At 38.8% G+C, this 17545-nt stretch overlaps 1 protein-coding gene across 6 annotated transcripts; it reads right to left on the reverse strand.

Moving 5' to 3' along the window:
- Positions 1-663: 663 nt before the first annotated feature.
- LOC113301139 (probable protein phosphatase 2C 60) lies at positions 664-13622 on the reverse strand. 6 transcript variants are annotated; one of them, XM_026549908.1, is made up of 13 exons: positions 13514-13622; positions 13365-13399; positions 13108-13173; positions 12852-12951; positions 11876-11939; positions 10490-10598; positions 10261-10411; positions 9278-9403; positions 8846-8969; positions 8658-8734; positions 7913-7965; positions 1755-1809; positions 664-1166 (listed from the first exon to the last, which is right to left on the reverse strand). In XM_026549908.1, the coding sequence occupies exons 4-13, from the start codon at positions 12882-12884 to the stop codon at positions 954-956; spliced, it is 1005 nt and encodes a 334-aa protein (XP_026405693.1). In that variant the 5' UTR covers positions 12885-12951; positions 13108-13173; positions 13365-13399; positions 13514-13622; the 3' UTR covers positions 664-953. The 6 variants fall into 6 exon arrangements, with proteins under 6 accessions (XP_026405693.1, XP_026405689.1, XP_026405691.1 ...); XM_026549904.1 differs by having other exon boundaries at positions 12852-12970; XM_026549906.1 differs by having other exon boundaries at positions 12852-12986.
- Positions 13623-17545: the final 3923 nt, after the last annotated feature.

Consider the following 17545-nt stretch of genomic DNA (forward strand, 5'->3'; position numbering starts at 1 on the left):
AAAATTTCGTCAGGCGGACTTTTCCATTAAAATTCCATCAGGCGGACTTTAAAAGTCCGCCCCATCCTTTGTAAATTTTAACAGGCGGACTTTAAAAGTCCGCCTCATTAAATTTCCATCGGGCGGACTTTAAAAGTCCGCCCCATTCTTTGCAAATTTTAACAGGCGGACTTTAAAAGTCCGCCTCATTCCTTTTTTTTTTATTTAATTAAAATTTCATCGGGCGTAATTTAAATCTCCGCCCGTTAACAAGCGTACTTTAAATTTACGCCCAGCATCAAGCGTACTTTAAATTTACGCCCGACTATATTAGAATTTGGGATTTGGTCGCGACCATATTTGGTCTGGAATTTGATGTTTGGTCCAAATTTGATCTTTACTCCGTCCCACTGTGTTAGGATCTCATCCCATAAATTTGGTTATACTCGCCCACTGTGGATGCTCTAAGACGAGTGAATGTCATACCAAAATCACCCATTAGTAGTTGTTCAATAATACTTTAACGCCCGTAGTTAAAGTAGTTCTCTAATAAGATGCACTGGTGGGTGGCAACAGATAAGGTACTTCTCAACCAAACTGGCATTCCCAGGCGGCAACCACATGGAGCAGCCGAGCCAACCCTAATACTCCCCTAAGTTGGTAGACAGATGAACATCCACCTGATTTTGCACGCAACAATCTCATTTTCTTAAACACCTGGGGATGAGTTCCAAGCATCTGTACACTTAATTTCAAAACAACATGATCCTATAGCTAAGCGATTCTAAGCAAATCAAATCAAGAAACAAAACCAAGGCAAATATTTATAAAGCTAATGCTAATGTACACCTGCACTAAACCAACAATCTACATATACAGATATCAGCATCCAAGTAAGTTTTTCAAGATTTAGCATGATTCTTTTTACGAGGTCGATCAGTATATGAAGAGAGCAAGACACAGACCACTTCAAACTAGTTTGACTCGGCCTCTGCTGGGTTCGATTCCTTCGCAGCAACTTCAGGTGGTGATGCTGGCACCTCCGCGGACGAACTTCCAGAGTTGAGAATAGCTTTTTTGAACTGTACCAAAATCATGGTCATATTGTCACATCCCTCACCACCAGCTGTTGATGGTGCCAAACATTTGTCGAGCACTCTTTCACAAACCACTGAGAGCTTAGATTCCTGCATTATTTATGGTGTTGAATGATGAGTGAATCCAGTTTCAAGAAAGCTTGTAGTATAAACTACTAGGGCCATCAACAAATACCACTTCAACCGCGAAACAAAAACAAACGAGAGCCCATTATTCATCATTCCAGTTCATGATTTAGTGCGAGAGATGAAATTGCTATATAACCAGAACTGAAGTATTGGCATTATAATCTGCCTGGGGCACGGCACTGTCAGATCAACGGAACGTAAACTATTGAAGAAGCTCACAATTATTGATTTATTCTTGCATCAACTTCTTTTTATTATACTCGAGTACTTAGTTTGTTTATTAAAATTAATTATTTAAAATGTCATAAGCCAAATCGTGCACAAGAGAGCCGCGCCTTTCAACCAATGATACTAACAAACTGCAATTGGTATGTGCTCAATTCACAAACAACTAACTACCGAAGTTTTCAGATTTAACTATTTCCCTTGATGATCATCTGGTAGATCTAGCACCCAAAGGTAGGGTGTCTGCCAGCTGCAATGCCCGGACCAAATATTGCAATGGTGGCAGTATATGCTACACAAAACAAGGATTAGAGGTCTACTTACAGAGTTTAACTGCTCATGAATGAAATCAACAAGCTGCTGGCTAGACATACAATCCCTGGCAACAATCATAGCAGTGGCATCAATAACCAGATGACTCAGAACCCAAAATTAGTATTAAGTGAATTCCAAAAAGAAATACTGTAAACTGTGCATCAATCGGTGAAGTAAACAACTTGTGAGAGTGCTTCCCTCTTATTTCTTATGAGGCAAATAATATACAGTAAAAATTAAAAAAAATAAGGTAAGTGAGACGTCTAAAACTTGTCTACAGAACTATCGGTGCCAAACACCACAGTATGATTAAGAAGAATTCTTGTCGAAATATGAAGTACTATGTAGATGAATCCAGGCAGCGAACCAGTGTAGATTATTGATAAAATGTAGTCAAATAGGAGGGCTGCATAGTACAAAATTATTTAAATGCATAAGTCCCTAATATGTTGTATAACCCACATGGATATGACGCAAGGCAGTGACGATGACCGATGACCTACTTAAGATGTAAATTATCCATAAATTCACACCATTTTAACTTTTTGTAGACCATCATAAGCTGGGTGACTTAGTAAGCATCTCCCTGTGTTTAGTTTTAAGCTAACTTTCGACAAGGTAAATAAAAACTGAACCGGGTGAACATGCGTGTAAATTATATGGTGATTGGTGAGTAAATCATCCCACACGTACCTAAGATAAAAGAGTTCTCATCACACGCTTCGACAGCTCAACTAACAGAAACCTAGAAGCCAGGGGATTGGCAAGACCACAATCAAGATATTGGCAAACCAAATGTGAAAAGTCCCGAATTATGTCGAACAACAAAAAGCGAATTGCCAATTTGATTGAGCCAGGAGATTGCAACACTGAGCCTCAACTTTGTAAAGGAAGCATGATGCAGGGGCATAATATGACCCTTTAGAGTGTTTTTCTATTTAGGATTACCTTAGCTAATTTATCTCCTACGTAAGGGCGTTTTATGTCTATTAGCCTAGGGTTTCTCTCTTTAGATTATTTGCTAGTATAAATAGGTTATTAGCCGTCTCTTAGAAGGCGGACTTTTAATATATTTTCATACAACTATAATCTATTGATTATTGAAGAGTAATGGTTCTTTAACCTAGACTCAATTATATACGTTCTTATTGTTATCAATCCGATGTTCTATTCGATTATCTTTGTTCTGTTTGCCCTAGCTTAGTGTTCTGATTTCTAGTCTGCATTAATTGGCGCTAGAACAAAACACACCAACAAACCCTAGCTTCTACAATGGTAGGTAGGAATAGAGGTGGTGGCAGAGGTGATGGAAACATAGATTCTACCGAGTTACGAACCTTGGTTGAGGACATGTTGCGACAGCAACAGGGACGTGCGGAAGCCCTTACAGAGATACCGGAAGGCGGACGCAAACCCTTGGATTCCCCCGGAAGGAGTTTCTGAAGAAGATGAACACACAAAGGTCGATGAGAATCGTCGTTATGTTGTTCATGAGAATCCAGTATTCTCACAACATACCCCTTTGTATTCACCGGAAGGAGGATCAGAGGATGATGAACACCCATTTAATGAATATCTTTTTCGTAACCGTGTTGTTCATGAATCAGATCGTGTAAGATTACAAAACAGGTTACTCAAAGCCTTTGACTTGAACACCAAAAGGGCGAAAGTCGAAGTGGATGATATGGCTGGGAGGATGCTTGCAGAAGATTTCTTAGACTGGGAGGAGAGCATCGAGAAATATTTCGAATGGCAGCCTATGACCGAAACTCGTAAAGTGAAGTTTATCAAGTTAAAGTTGAAGGGGTCAGCACTACAATGGTGGAAAAGACTACAAGAACAGCGTATGAGGCAAGGCAAAGCAAAAATCAACACTTGGGATCACATGAAACAGAAGTTGCGCAAACAATTTCTGCCATCAGATTACACAGTGATGATGTATAAGAAGTTTCAGTTGCGCCAATGTGACTTAAGTAAGAGCACGAAGGTAACCAGCACATTAACCACAGCTGCTCGGATTACAAACAGAGTGCACAAGAAAGAAGTTCACTTCATTGAGGCTGATAGTGGTGAAGACACGTCGAGGGAGCTGAAATATGATGAATTTGTCAGTGAAGAACTGAAGTATGATGAATTTGTCAGTGAAGAGCCGAAATACGATGAGCTTGAGAGTGATGACAAAGTCATGGTTGATTGGGACTTACCACCGGTCTACGACTGCGATAGTTCCCCAGAAGTTGAAGAAATTTTTTTGTTTATTCCTGCTGGTATTGTTCCTTTTATCCAAGAAGACAGTCCAGAAGTTGAAGAGGAAGTTTTGCTTATAGCAGGTCCTGTTGATACTCTTATCGACAACGACACAAGCATTGTAAGTATTCCGGTTAACCAAACTCATCCGGTTTCCAAGAATCAAGCTACATATCTAGTAGATGATCTTAGCTTGAGATCTCAAATTTTATATACAGTACAAACTTTATGTACTGTTGACAATCCTAATTTGAGATCAGACTATCACAAGGAAGTTGGTAGAGAAAATTACAGAAGTAAGATTCATGGGAGAATTTTACTCAACACAGGGAGCAATTCGGTGATGGAGGATTTAACAAACTATTGTTTAAGTATTCCATCACTATGTTGCGAAGGTAGCAGTTATGGAACTCAAGTTTCATATATGGCAGAAAGTATTAATTTGAATTCAGACTGGTACGAGAGAAATTTTTGTCGCAAGGAAACTTGTGCCGAAAATTATACAAGTCGAATTCGAGGGAGAATTCTCTTGAATTCCAGGAGGAATACTATGGCAGAAGATTTGGTAGAGAAGTTCAAAAATAACATCACAGCCTACCATGACAATGGTACTTACATGAAGGGCACTCTCGTGCCAAGGCCCGCAACAACAGGTGAGGGAGATGGTTCATCACATGGAAGCTGTTTAGCAATAACAAATCTGGCTCGTAGAGGTTTGCCATTTCCTGTTGGTTTTCCTGGAGTTGTTTCTGCTGCAGTTATGGCAGCACATTATGATGTTCCAAGAAGTATACTTAGCATTGGTTTTGTTGTCATGATGCTGCAAGTTTTTATCGGGTTTTTGGTTGTGTGGTACCAAAACACTCTAACTGAATGCGATGCCTGCAAGAAAAACTGTAGACGGGTTTGTGTGCCTACTTTTCAGATTATGCCAAGAAAAGCTAGTTCGACACATACAATCGACGCGGCATGTACGGTTGAATGTGTTAACAGTGAGAACTGCCATGAGATGTTGGATTGTTGGGGTTTGATGACAAGTCAGTTAAGGAAGTTATGTGATGTTTTTAGAACTGAATCAGAACTTGGTTACTGTGCCGCTGTCCAAAGCAGCGAACAATTCTAATCCTACGTGGGGACACCACTTATAAGGAATGGGTTATTCAAGTTACAAGTCAGCACCTAAGAATTCTTCTGAACAGCAAAATTTAAAAAAAAAATTGGTATTCGTCTGGAACTGCATTACAGCAAGAGGCTGGGAAAGGGAAATGGAGATATGTTTGTCGTCATTTTCTGTAGGCTGATTGATTCCAGACATGAACATGGCGGTGCTGCAAAGGACGGGTTTTACATCAACACTGGACAACCTGAAAGCCTCCTGACCATATTCGTAGGACTGTTAAAGAACCTAATAGGGCAGGAAGTTTCAACAAGTTGCAGCCGTACTATACAAGTCGGACTCTTTGAGGAGTGTGAATCCAACGTTCAGAGCTTGGGTTTGGAGACTAGATTGTCGATAATCGGTCAAGACATGATCAAGGAGGGAGAGCTTATGTATCCTGTTACATTAGATGCTGGCCTTCCATTGTAGTTTATCAGACTAGATTTTGTTGACAATGATGGTGCAGTATGTTGTATTAATGTCAGCAATGGTCAAAGAAAGCCTAATCCATATCCATTGTTACAAACATCAAAGGTCGATAACTTTCGGCAACAACAAAGGTTAGACAATGTCAGCGCTAACTTCGTATATTATATATGGTGGTTATGCGTAGTTTCTATCGTCTTGGAGATTCTGGTCATTTTTTGGTTAAGAGTTCTGATTGCCGCGCGAAGGAACTTGTTAGAAGATGTTATTTCAGGCGTATTAATTCTGAAAGAACTAATGGCTAGTGGAGTTGGCAATATAGGTCAGTTGTCTGTTTTAAATGAAACAGTCAACAAGAATGGGCAGTACATGGGTACATCAAACAATAATCCAAGGCATAAGAAATTGTTACAAGGAGGACGAGCTATGGTTTTCTTTAATGATGTAACTAGTTTTGTTTTTGATCGAGGAAAGACGAAAAGAAAGATGGTGGTCACTGGTTTCAGAACAGAAGATGATGACCAGAGATTAGTATGTTCAGATTCTAAAGATTGGAGGAAAGAGTCGATGCTTGCTATTGGTGTAACTAAGCTCAGTACTAGAAGCGAAGGTTTGGGTTTTGTGTATGATCGCGGGAAAGCAGCAAAGAGATCGTATGATACATGGGACACCATTTCTTGCTTATTGCGTGTTAGGATTTCTAAGGCTAAAAGTTTTGTTTTTGACCGTGGGAAGCCAACTGAATATCATACAAGGGTACTAGGGAATGAGCTCGAGACAACTGTTCTGACTACAAGTGCTAGATATTTAGAAGATGTGCTCGTCGGAATCGAGCTTTCTTTCAACCTGGGGTGGTTGATGCAGGGGCATAATATGACCCTTTAGAGTGTTTTTCTATTTAGGATTACCTTAGCTAATTTATCTCCTAAGTAAGGGCGTTCTATGTCTATTAGCCTAGGGTTTCTCTCTTAAGATTATTTGCTAGTATAAGTAGGTTATTAGCCGTCTCTTAGAAGACAGACTTTTAATATATTTTCATACAACTATAATCTATTGATTATTGAAGAGTAATGGTTCTTTAACCTAGACTCAATTATCGACGTTCTTATTGTTATCAATCCGATGTTCTATTCGATTATCTTTGTTCTATTTGCCCTAGCTTAGTGTTCTGATTTCTAGTCTGCATTGAAGCATCATTGCGTGATGTGGGAAAAGAGATGAGGGGAAGGAGAACAAGTTACTTGCGATCACACACAAAACCCTTCTCTGTTACACAGACTACATACCACAATCTTACTTCATTGGTTTAGAAATTTCAACTTCAAACATTATTCAATGAAGCACAATCAGATTCGAGAAATGTTACCCAGATCAAGATTTTGATTCATGTAGTTGCCTCCCTAAATATAACACACTGTTCGCCATAGAGGCTGTACTTCCAAAATTTCATGTGCCCTAGTATACCTTTAATTTATTATCGTCCTACTAAGATAACTGCATCAAATGGTGGGGTATTCTAATTTAGAAGGCTTATTTTAGCCTTGCTAGTTGCTGCGTATTGTCTTTTACATCTTTATTAAACCACCTAGTGAAATGTGGCGCCTAGCCCTGCCTATGCGGGCAGTAGACAGCGGTAGACCACCTGAAAATTTCAGGTGTTTTGGGCACAAAGGGACGGCAGGAGAAGCACCGGAAACCTGGTCTTGAGTAGTTGAAGTCGTAAAGCAGATGCAAGGTTTAATTTAAATTTAATACTTTTGGGGACTTTATGGTGGAGTCGTGTTAATAAGAAGCTGATGGATTATCGAAATATATTGCTGAACTGTACCAGTAAATTTTGACGCAGAACTTCAGCCCTCTCATCCCCAAAATGAATAGAGAAGAGTCATGGTCACATGTGGTGCCAGTGTGTAGAAGGCAGTGATTGGATGAACAATGGTGTTAAAGGTAGATGGGAGAACTCAGAACTGTGATAAGGTAAACTTGAAGAGAATGGTGGCGAAGTGGTGTGCTATTGGCATCTCATATTTTGAATTATATGTGCTTACTTAGTATTTTAAGCATATTTAAGCACCATCAGTGTTTACAGTGTAAGTAGGTTGTGTTTCCCAACAAATACTTAGTTGTAGTGTAGGACACATGGACTAATACCATGGGTGCTTTAAAGAAATTATGAGCACCTCAACAACTTCTGAACTACAGACTACTAGAGACCATGACTGAATTTGCTGACAGTTGACTTTCTTCAAGGACCTCATAATAACAAAGAAACAAGAAGATTGAAAAATAAATAAACAGGACAGGAAAGAAAAAGAACAAGGGCTGACAGACTCACCAGATACCATCACAGGCCAGCACCATAAAATCATCATCATCACAAAGCTCAACCTAATTCCAACGAAATGAAGCACAAACATAAGAGATGAATGGTTGCACACTCCCAATTGTAAGGTTTCCTCGGTAAATACAAAATCCTAGATAAACAAAGCTGCTTTTGTATTTCCTAGCAAAAATTAGAATTCTAGGCCAGCACCATAAAATCATCATCATCGCAAAGCTCATCCCGATTCCAACGAAATGAAGCACAAACATAAGAGATGAATGGTTGTTCACTCCCAATTGAAAGTTTTCCTTGGGATAAATACAAAATCCTAGATAAACAAGGCTGCTTTTGTATTTTATAGCGAAAATTAGAATTCTAGACTACCATACTGACATGTTCTCCCCTATCTTAGGATGCGATTGTATACCGAAACTTTTCAGTACAACTTTGGTGGTAAACATGGGTAACCACTGGCTGAATCCACAGTACATATTATCCTAGGTCTTTTATATGTTAATAGTGCAGTGTACTTATAGTAACATGTGATGTTCTAGGTCATGAACTACATAGAAATTTATAAAAGCTTTACTTAACGAAATTCTTTCAAGGTCTTTTACCTTTTAGTCCATGATGTATTATATTCATCATCATTAAGCATGATTGTGACCTAGGAAATCTATTCAAAAGATAAAAGCAACATGGCCCTGATATATGCAAGCAGTTCTTAACGAGAATACAGTGGGGCACAAAAACATACTGTGTTTATGTCTGGACTGGCAGTTACTATTTGCTTTTCTGCAGGCAAATACTTGTTCTGCTTGAACTCCATATCACCTGCAAATAGAAATGGAGGGTTGGAAAGAAACAATGTTGGGAACTAAGAAAAACATGTCCTCTGATTTCAAGGGCTTGTATGCACGATTCATTTGTACTACTGAGAAATACCGATTGCTCTTGCTAAATTTAAGCTTCCATTGACACGCCCGGCATGGATGAAACCTCCAGCTTTTAAAATCCTTTCTTTCTCCACCTCAAGTTCAGGCTTGTGATCTCTAGATAAATTGTATGCCTACACCAATACAAACTCAGTGACCTTAACACATCCATTGTTGTTCACAGAAGGTATAAAAATAGGTTATCACGACTACAGAAGTTGTTCCAGTGACTATATGAGCTGCCTAAAATCATGATTAGGGTAAGGTCCTTGGTGGATCACCAGGTGGAGAAACTATTTTCAGCATTCATATCTACCAGTTCAATTCATAGATAGGACACAATCTGGTGTAGCATGGTTGACTGCTAAGCAAAGTCGTTGTATTTTACAGAGTCTACCAAGGACAAGCGCATTGAACATGCTCACATTAAGAAAAATGTTACCTGACCCTTCCTAGATATCACACACCGAGAATCGCCGGCATTAGCAACTACAAGTTGGTTATTTCGAATTATTGCAACGCACGCTGTGCTTCCAGAAGTTGGACCCGAAAAATCTGAATGGGGACCCTGATTCAATTTTACAAGTAAGACAAGCCTTACAGTTAATTTTAAACGTAACTGTTGTGAAGTAAAAAGCAGCAACAAAGCATGTCTCATTGTAAATACACGAAATATCAGTAGATTATAAAAAATCCTGCTGATTCGACCCAACTTCACCAATTGCTGATTTAAACAGGAGAATACATACATACATCAAATCCAGCAGGTGTGGTTACAAGGAAGTAACTAAATCAACACTTTCATTTTCAGACTAAAGCCTTCATGCTGGACTTTTTATGGCAGAAATAAAAAATATGTATACTAAATATATATTCTCAGACATGCCCGATTTTGTAAGGAAATTAAGCAACTGTATAGTAGGCTATTAAAAATATAACAGCAGTTGACTTGGGGAAATCCTTTTTACACCTGATTTGTATATATCAAGATAAACAGTATTTAGTTGTTAGGTGTATCATGAAGGCCTGTGGTATTCTTTGTTTAACATGCTATTCTGCTAATTGGCACTTTATTTTTAAACACGGGTACAGAAGTCATGGAAAGGTTGTAGAATTCATAATGGGTATAAAAGTCCCATCTAGTCATGATGCAGTGTCAAACATAACATCTCTGGCCATTTTCTAGCATATAATCAGTCATTAGGATGGTTAAAAATTAATGTAATTAGAGAAACTGAGTTAATAACCATGTCAATGTGCTTGATTTCCTAATGTGTTCTACACTTAAGGGAAATTACATCTTCCATAACGTGTAAAAAAACAACCATGGTTCGCATCAACAAATCAATTAAAAGACACGTGTAATAAAGATATAAAAGGGTTGCCTTATGCACGACGAGCTATGTCTCCAGAATTAAGTGATACCTCCTCAAAAGCCCAATCATCTATTTGGTCATTAGCTTCACCCCGAGGAGACCATATCAACCCTTCTATCATTCCAGTGAACTTGTTAATTTTATCCCCCAATACTGCCAACTCTCTCCAACCTCTTTGTCCGCGCATCATCTCATCCATTCTAATCAAAAACTTAAGTAAGAATAGAACAGACCAACATTAGATCGTACAAAAGAGCAAATAAAACTAATCGAAGAACCTGAAAAAAGATTTCTGAACGGAAGTGCCCAAGTCTCCAGCTGAGTAAGCTTCCTGCTTGAGCACCTGCTGGTGGAGGTATTTAGCACAAAACTTTGCAACTACTTTACCTGCAAATAAACACACTTCCATGAGTAACAAGGTATACGAAATTACTAATAACAATTTTTTATTCCAAATAGCTAACTTCAAAGGGAGAATGTAATGCTAACAGGTTGAATACCAAATATATAAAAATAACTTGCACGTTGCAAACGCGTGGTGCTGTTCCAGATCAGTCTCCTAATTATGCATAAAGTATCTTGCCACGCCTCTCATCTCCTGTTAATTTTCCAACAAAAAGTGAAATGACAGCTCCAGAAACTAACGGTGATCCGGCTCCCAGTCTACTCTAGATATTGTGGCGCTATCTGGTTGCATTAACTTGAACTAATGATTGCGAAAACTTGACCAAAATGCAGATTATATGGCTGAATTTGTTGCAAAGAAAAATAAAAGGTAGCACGTCCTGATGCAAAGTTCAAACTTCCAATGTAAATGACTACGAGTAGGCCTTCCACGAATTGATAAAGGACAAAAATGGGAGGCGGACGAATCTCAGTTCAACAGAGAACATCCATGAGACCTATGTAAGAGTCGAATTTCAACTGAAAACTTCTCCAGCAGCTCTTGTGGAGAACTGTAACTAAGATGTTTTAGCTCAATCATACCCAAAGATTAACTAATTTAAAGACCCGGTAGAGAGATGCTGACTGCCAAATAGACTACATACTCTAGAATCTGAGCTACTAGTTAACAAAGCTTTTGGGGTTCTTTATTTCCTACTTTTGAGATAAAAACCACTCTTCTTCATTTTCGTCACACGTATCAACTTCAGTTTTATGTTGGTAGTCAATTGGTACATGGGTACTTCTCAGTCCAAGAATGGATGGAGCGATGAGATTGTCCCAGAATCTGATATGCAAATACTTAGGTAGATATGATGCAAGAATTGCAGATCTACAGATGCATAACAAGGATTGAAGCTGTTTTAAATAATGGATGCATGAGATAACCAAACAACCGTCTAATGTCATAAAGCACATCCATGGACCGTGATGGTCAACCTACATTGAGGAACTTATGAACATTGATAAGGAGAAGTGATGGAAACAGAATTACTTTCGTAATATGAGTCATGACGACCACAGAGAAAGAACAAGAGAATAGTCTCCCAAAGGTGACCCATCTCAAATTTTATTTGGTCCATAACGTGTTCATAAAAATTTGGATAGATAGGCCAGCAACTTTTTCCTACTTGAGGTAGCGATTTCACAAAGATACTTCCAAAAATAAAAAAGTATTAATGAAAATAAATTAATTAAAAGACTAAAACACAACTGCCTACCTCCATGACCATCATATACACCAAAGAAGGATGTCGAATTGTCTAGATCAGGAAATGCTGCATGCTATACAACACAAAGCATTAGGGATGCAAATTAGACATGAATGCCTTGCAAACTTAGAATTATAGTCCAAAACAGATTTGCTAATTATGTAACCAAGTTCAACCTCTAACTTGACTTAACAATGGTAACATATGACATGACATTAAGATGAAATTTTCTTCTTGGGAAATACCATAGGACAGTAATTAAATGCAAACTCGAGCTTCCATAATTACATGGTCAGATAACAACGAGAGAAAAGATCCATTATATAGAATACCAGAAACCCCGTATTATTGCGTATGAAATCGTTATTTCCAGGTCAGAATCACAATCTTTGCAAAAGAGATAAATAGAACTTAAAAAATCTACCACTTAGTAATAGAAAACAATAAGAAGCAAAGAGTAGGCCCACTTGGTTATAAAAATGTGGCAGATGGTCCAGTAAGATAATCATTGATGCATCTAGTAGCTGACAGGTGACAATTCTTTCACCACCTAGGCCACAGACCAGACCGACAGATATTATATCCATGTTGGGCATGACAACAATTAGAAAGTGGAATATTAAGCATAGCAAAGGTTTCTGTGTGTGAATCTGTGTGCATGGTTGTGTAGGTTGGGAGGGAGGGGACTAGCTGTTGCGACAGACATAGTAAGTTTCCTAGAGAAAGCCTAGCACATGGTTTCCAACAAACTGTATCTTTTGTCATCTATTTTACAGAGACACAGAGAAGGCACCTGCAAATGGCTGTTACAACACTCTCTAATAGAAAGTAAATTATACATTGTGAAGTACCCATACTTTTTATAACAGAGATAGACAACACTTATTAAACCCCATCCACATATAGAAATAACTCAAGTTAGCAGAAAGTGTTACATTCAAAATCAGAAACAACACCCACTACACTGTTTGAACAGAGTACTCACGGCATCTTCCATGCTAGCACGCCATCCTTGCATGGAGGACAATCCAAACCTTAGTTTGTCATTCTCGCCATCTTCCGAAAACTTTTCAGTTTTAGGCGTGCTGAGGTATATGCCCATTTCTCAGAAAAGGTAAAACTTAACAATTATCATTCAGTATAGAACACATCAACAATAATTGACAATAACGAACGTACTAGCATTAAATTCCCACTACCACTTAAGGAATAAAACTCAGATTTACCCCAAGTTAGCTTACTTATGAGCAAAGCAGATATACAACAGAAGTCCAATTAAGTTCTAAATTAACTCCAGGAGATCAAACCTACATCAGCAAAAGAGAAAAATATATAATTACGATCCTGTAACAACTATCAATGTGAACAACGACAGATCGATTACTACAATCCTTGGCCCAACAACAAAAACAAAACCTATCATCAAAGATCGACCGATACAGATAACGTAATTCAACAAATTTTACAAAACAAATTAGGGTTTTTAATAAGAACTTACATGCCAGGTTTGATGGATCTTTATGAGTACTTGAACTGATGCAGAAGAGAGAGAGTAAAAATTAATCAATCAGAATCAAATTTGGAAAATAAAATGATGTTAAGATTCGAAAAGAGGCTGATCAGTTCAGAGAGAGAGAGAGGGATTACTTGGGATTTCCTCTTCTGCTTTCCTTTTCTTTTCTTTTCTTTTTTCTTGTGGGCTGCTACGTCAGTACACCACTAAACCTGGCAGTTAGAAAATTGAAATTTGGATTTGGAAGTACATAAATGTTTGGTGTACCGCACCAATGCAACGTGATGTTTTGGTGTGAGAGCCCCACCCTCTTGCAAATCTTTCCTAAAGATACTCTAATGGTCCTTGGATCTGATCACGGTGCACTGTATCCGTACGTGTATCATTTCTATTGGAAGTATACGTGTCTGTCTCAACTCTTATTTCACGATTACGGAATGATTTCTGTTATACAAAGAGATTAGAAAAATGTTAAATCAAATTTATTTATTTAAAAAAAAATAGGTAACCTGTTTATTTATTCACGAATTCTAGGTTACAATTTTATCATCCTACAATCTGTTGTAGGAAAGTAAGACAGGCTTTTTCCCAATTGGTCATCACTGTCGGTGTTGTTTGCTGTGTTTGATTTCCACCGCCTGGTCTGCTAGTTCGTCCCTGCCTGGTTTGCTTCCCTCAAAATGTATGTGAGTTGGTGAATTAGAATGCTCTGCATGAGGGTTTTGATTTCCTTGAGCATATTAGTTAGGTACCATGGTGTTGGTTTTTGGGATTGTACGAGAAAAACGAGTGCTTGCGAGTCGACCTTAAACCAAATCTTGTTCCATTAGTTTTGTGTTGTTATTCTTGTTGCTTTCAGTAATTCCCATGTTTCTACCAGAATTGATGTGGTTATCCCTAAAGGTGTTTCCATTGCTTTGAGTACTCAGCCATTGTTATTTCTGCATATGATGCTTGCGCCAGTTGGTCCTGAGTTTCCTTTTGAGGCTCTGTCCGTGTTGATCTTGATCCAGTTTGGTGTCGGGGCTATCCATCGTTTGTAGATAGTAACCATGGTAGTCCTTTATTGTTGATTTCTTGGAAGTATCGGTATGTTTGGTATGATTGGTGTTGTGTGTTTCTGAGCCCATTGGTATTCTTCAAACATTACCATTATGACATGGTAAATTTTCGTGGTCGATTTTGTTGTCGTTTGTACACTTTTGCATTCCTTGTCATCCATATGCGCCATATCGTAAATCACATTAGTCCTCGAGTTGGTTCTGAGTGGTTTTCTAGCACCTCTTGGATGTTTGCTGGGGTGATATGCCGGTGTTGTTGTTGATGATGAGGTTGATGTTGAAGTTGTTGTTGAAGTTGTTGTTGATGCTGATTGTGATTCCCTCCTAGCCGAGTTTGTTGACCAGTGCTAGGGCTTCTCGCCAGGTGCGACATTATGAGTTGTCAGATTGTTTTTGAGTAGTCGCATTCGAAAAATAGGTGTGTTCTGACTCCGGGTGGTTGTTACATTATGGACATGTGCTGGTAGTGGTGATATTTAGCCTGTGTAACCGTTTGAAGGTTGGTAGGCCATTGTGTGCGACTTTCCATAAGAAAAGTCTGATCTTTGGTGGACACATCTTAGCTTCCAGATTGCTTTGATGTTCACAGGTTGATGGGAATGGGTTTGGTTTGTTTGGGTGTGTGGGAGGTTGGATGGAGATGAGATGGGTGTAGCCAGATTTTGAGGAGTACTTTCCATTTTTTGTGAAAGGCCAAATGGTTTTGTCGGGTATTGGGTTATTTGGTAGGTGGATATTGGTGACTTGGTGAGCCATATCTGTTGAGAAGGAGTGGTAGATTGTGTTATGGTTCCAATTGTTTGATGTTTGGTCAATCAGATGGGACACCAAGGTGGTGGGTGGTAGAATATGGCTCACTGGGTGTGGTTGATTTGGAGGTGTATGAGGAACCCAATGTTGATCAATCATTGTGTTTTGACCATCTCCTATTTGTGAGAAAATTATATCCTGCAAAAAAGAAGATAGGTTAGCTAAACATTTCCAAAAATAACTGGCTGATGAGGGAGGATTTGGGATTGTGGTTGAAGTGGTATTTGGGTTAAGATATTTTGGCATGCATATTCCCGTCCATACTGAAGTTGAGTGTTGTAGATGTCACACCCTCTTAAGTAGTAATGCTTGGTTATGCTCCTTGCTTTTCCTGACTCCAAGTCCTCCAAGTGTTATTGGCTTAGTGACACCTTCCCAAACAATAGGGTGCAGTTTCCTGGAATGGTTTTCGTGGCCCAAAAAAAAAATCATTAGTGATTCTATCGATTTTGTTATGGACATCACATGTCTAGTTGTTGTACTTGCATGATGTGGTATACCGTAGGCGTCAGAGCTGTCTTGATCAAGACTAGTCTCCTAGCTTGGTTAACGCACTTTGCAATCCAACCTTTCGCTTTCCTTTCAATCCTATTTAGTAATTCAACAAACAAATGAGAGGAATTTCTCCCTCTACTGAATTTAATACCTAGGTATGTAGGTGGATCGGCAGTGGTGTTGATATTGAAGGTCCCCTTTAGGTGTTGTACTAACTCAGGTTCCAGTTTTGGATGATGGATCAGTGAAGACTTCTCTTTGTTGATAGCTTGGCCTGCAGAAGATGAGTATTGGTGCAAAACATTTTGTACCGCTGTACACGACATATGATCAGCCATGCAAGTGATTAGCAAGTTGTCATCATGCATGAGGTGTAGTATGGGTGGTGCTTTTTCCCCAACATTGATGCCTTTTAGATCTCCTTGTTGCTCAAGGACCCCCAATATTGGTAGAGCGTACCTCAACACATATGATGAAAATATAAGGGGAACGCGGATCACCTTGGTGCAAGCCTCTTGTTGGTTTGATTATTCCTTGAGCTGAGCCAGTGAAGTTGGTGGAGTAGGAGACTGAAGTAATGCAATTCATGATGTAATTTGTAAAGATTGTTGAAAAGCCCATTTTCATCAAGGTGATCTATATGAAGCCCCAATCCAGACTATCATATGCCTTTTGTATGTCAAGTTTAGAGTAATTTTTGGATTCTTGGTTGGTTTGGTGGTTCTGATATGGTGGAATAGCTCAGTGGCTATATCAATGTTGTCATGTATAGCTTTATTGGGTACAAATGCACTCTGAAATGGGCTAATCATAAATTGCAAGAGGTCGGATTCTATTGACTAGAATTTTGGAAATGATCTTATATGCAACATTGTAGAGATCGTTTGGTCTAATGTGGTTTGGTTTGGTTGGGTTTTGGTTTTGGGGGATCAAGGTTATGTTTGTATGATTGCAGGGGGTATTGATTTGGGATTACTCAAAAAACTGAAGGACCATGGCGCAAACTTGGTCTTTTACCGTGGGCCAAGAAGTGGTATAGAACTTACTGGTAAACCCATCTAGGCCTAGTGTTTTATTTGGACCGATTGAGTGTAGTGTCAATTTGATTTCTTCCTCCGTCACTACTTTGGTTAAGCTTTGGCATTGAGTTGGTGTTAATCTGTTGGAGATGCAGTTGAATAAGGTGTGATCTATGGTTGTGGGTGGTGCTACATATTGGTTGGTGAACAACCGTTGTACGACATCCACAATCGTTGATGGGCTTGTCATCCAGATTCCTTGTTCATTTTGTAGTTATAAGAGGGTAAGTGACCAAATGTATTTTTACTCCACAACTGTAATGTCGTTGTTGTATCTTACATTTTGATCATGAGATTTAGTGGTGGTAAGGGTGAGTGTGATTGATTCCATGATATAGTCACAACATTTCCATGTGTGGGTGTAGGAACAAAAAAGTGTTCAATTTTGAAGCTATTTGCAAGTGGCGGGCTGATGTGTTTTTCTTGGAGTAAGAGTGGTGTATGGTCCGAGGCAATTTTTGGAAGGTGCTTGACAATCATGTATGGGTATAAATTCAGCCAGAGTTAGTTGCTGAGGCTGCGATATAATCTTTCCATTATGATATTTGCTCTAAATTGTTTGTTGGTCCATGTGTATGGATCTCCTTGAAATCCCAAGTCTATGAACCCATTCGTGTCTATAACATTCTTTAATTTTTTTGCCTGGTTGCATCTAACTGGTCTTCCTCCTTTTTTTCCATTTGACTGAGCACCTCATTAATGTCTCCCATGAGTAGACATA

Source organism: Papaver somniferum, chromosome 8 (assembly GCF_003573695.1).
Source record: "Papaver somniferum cultivar HN1 chromosome 8, ASM357369v1, whole genome shotgun sequence".
Classification (NCBI taxonomy): domain Eukaryota; kingdom Viridiplantae; phylum Streptophyta; class Magnoliopsida; order Ranunculales; family Papaveraceae; genus Papaver; species Papaver somniferum.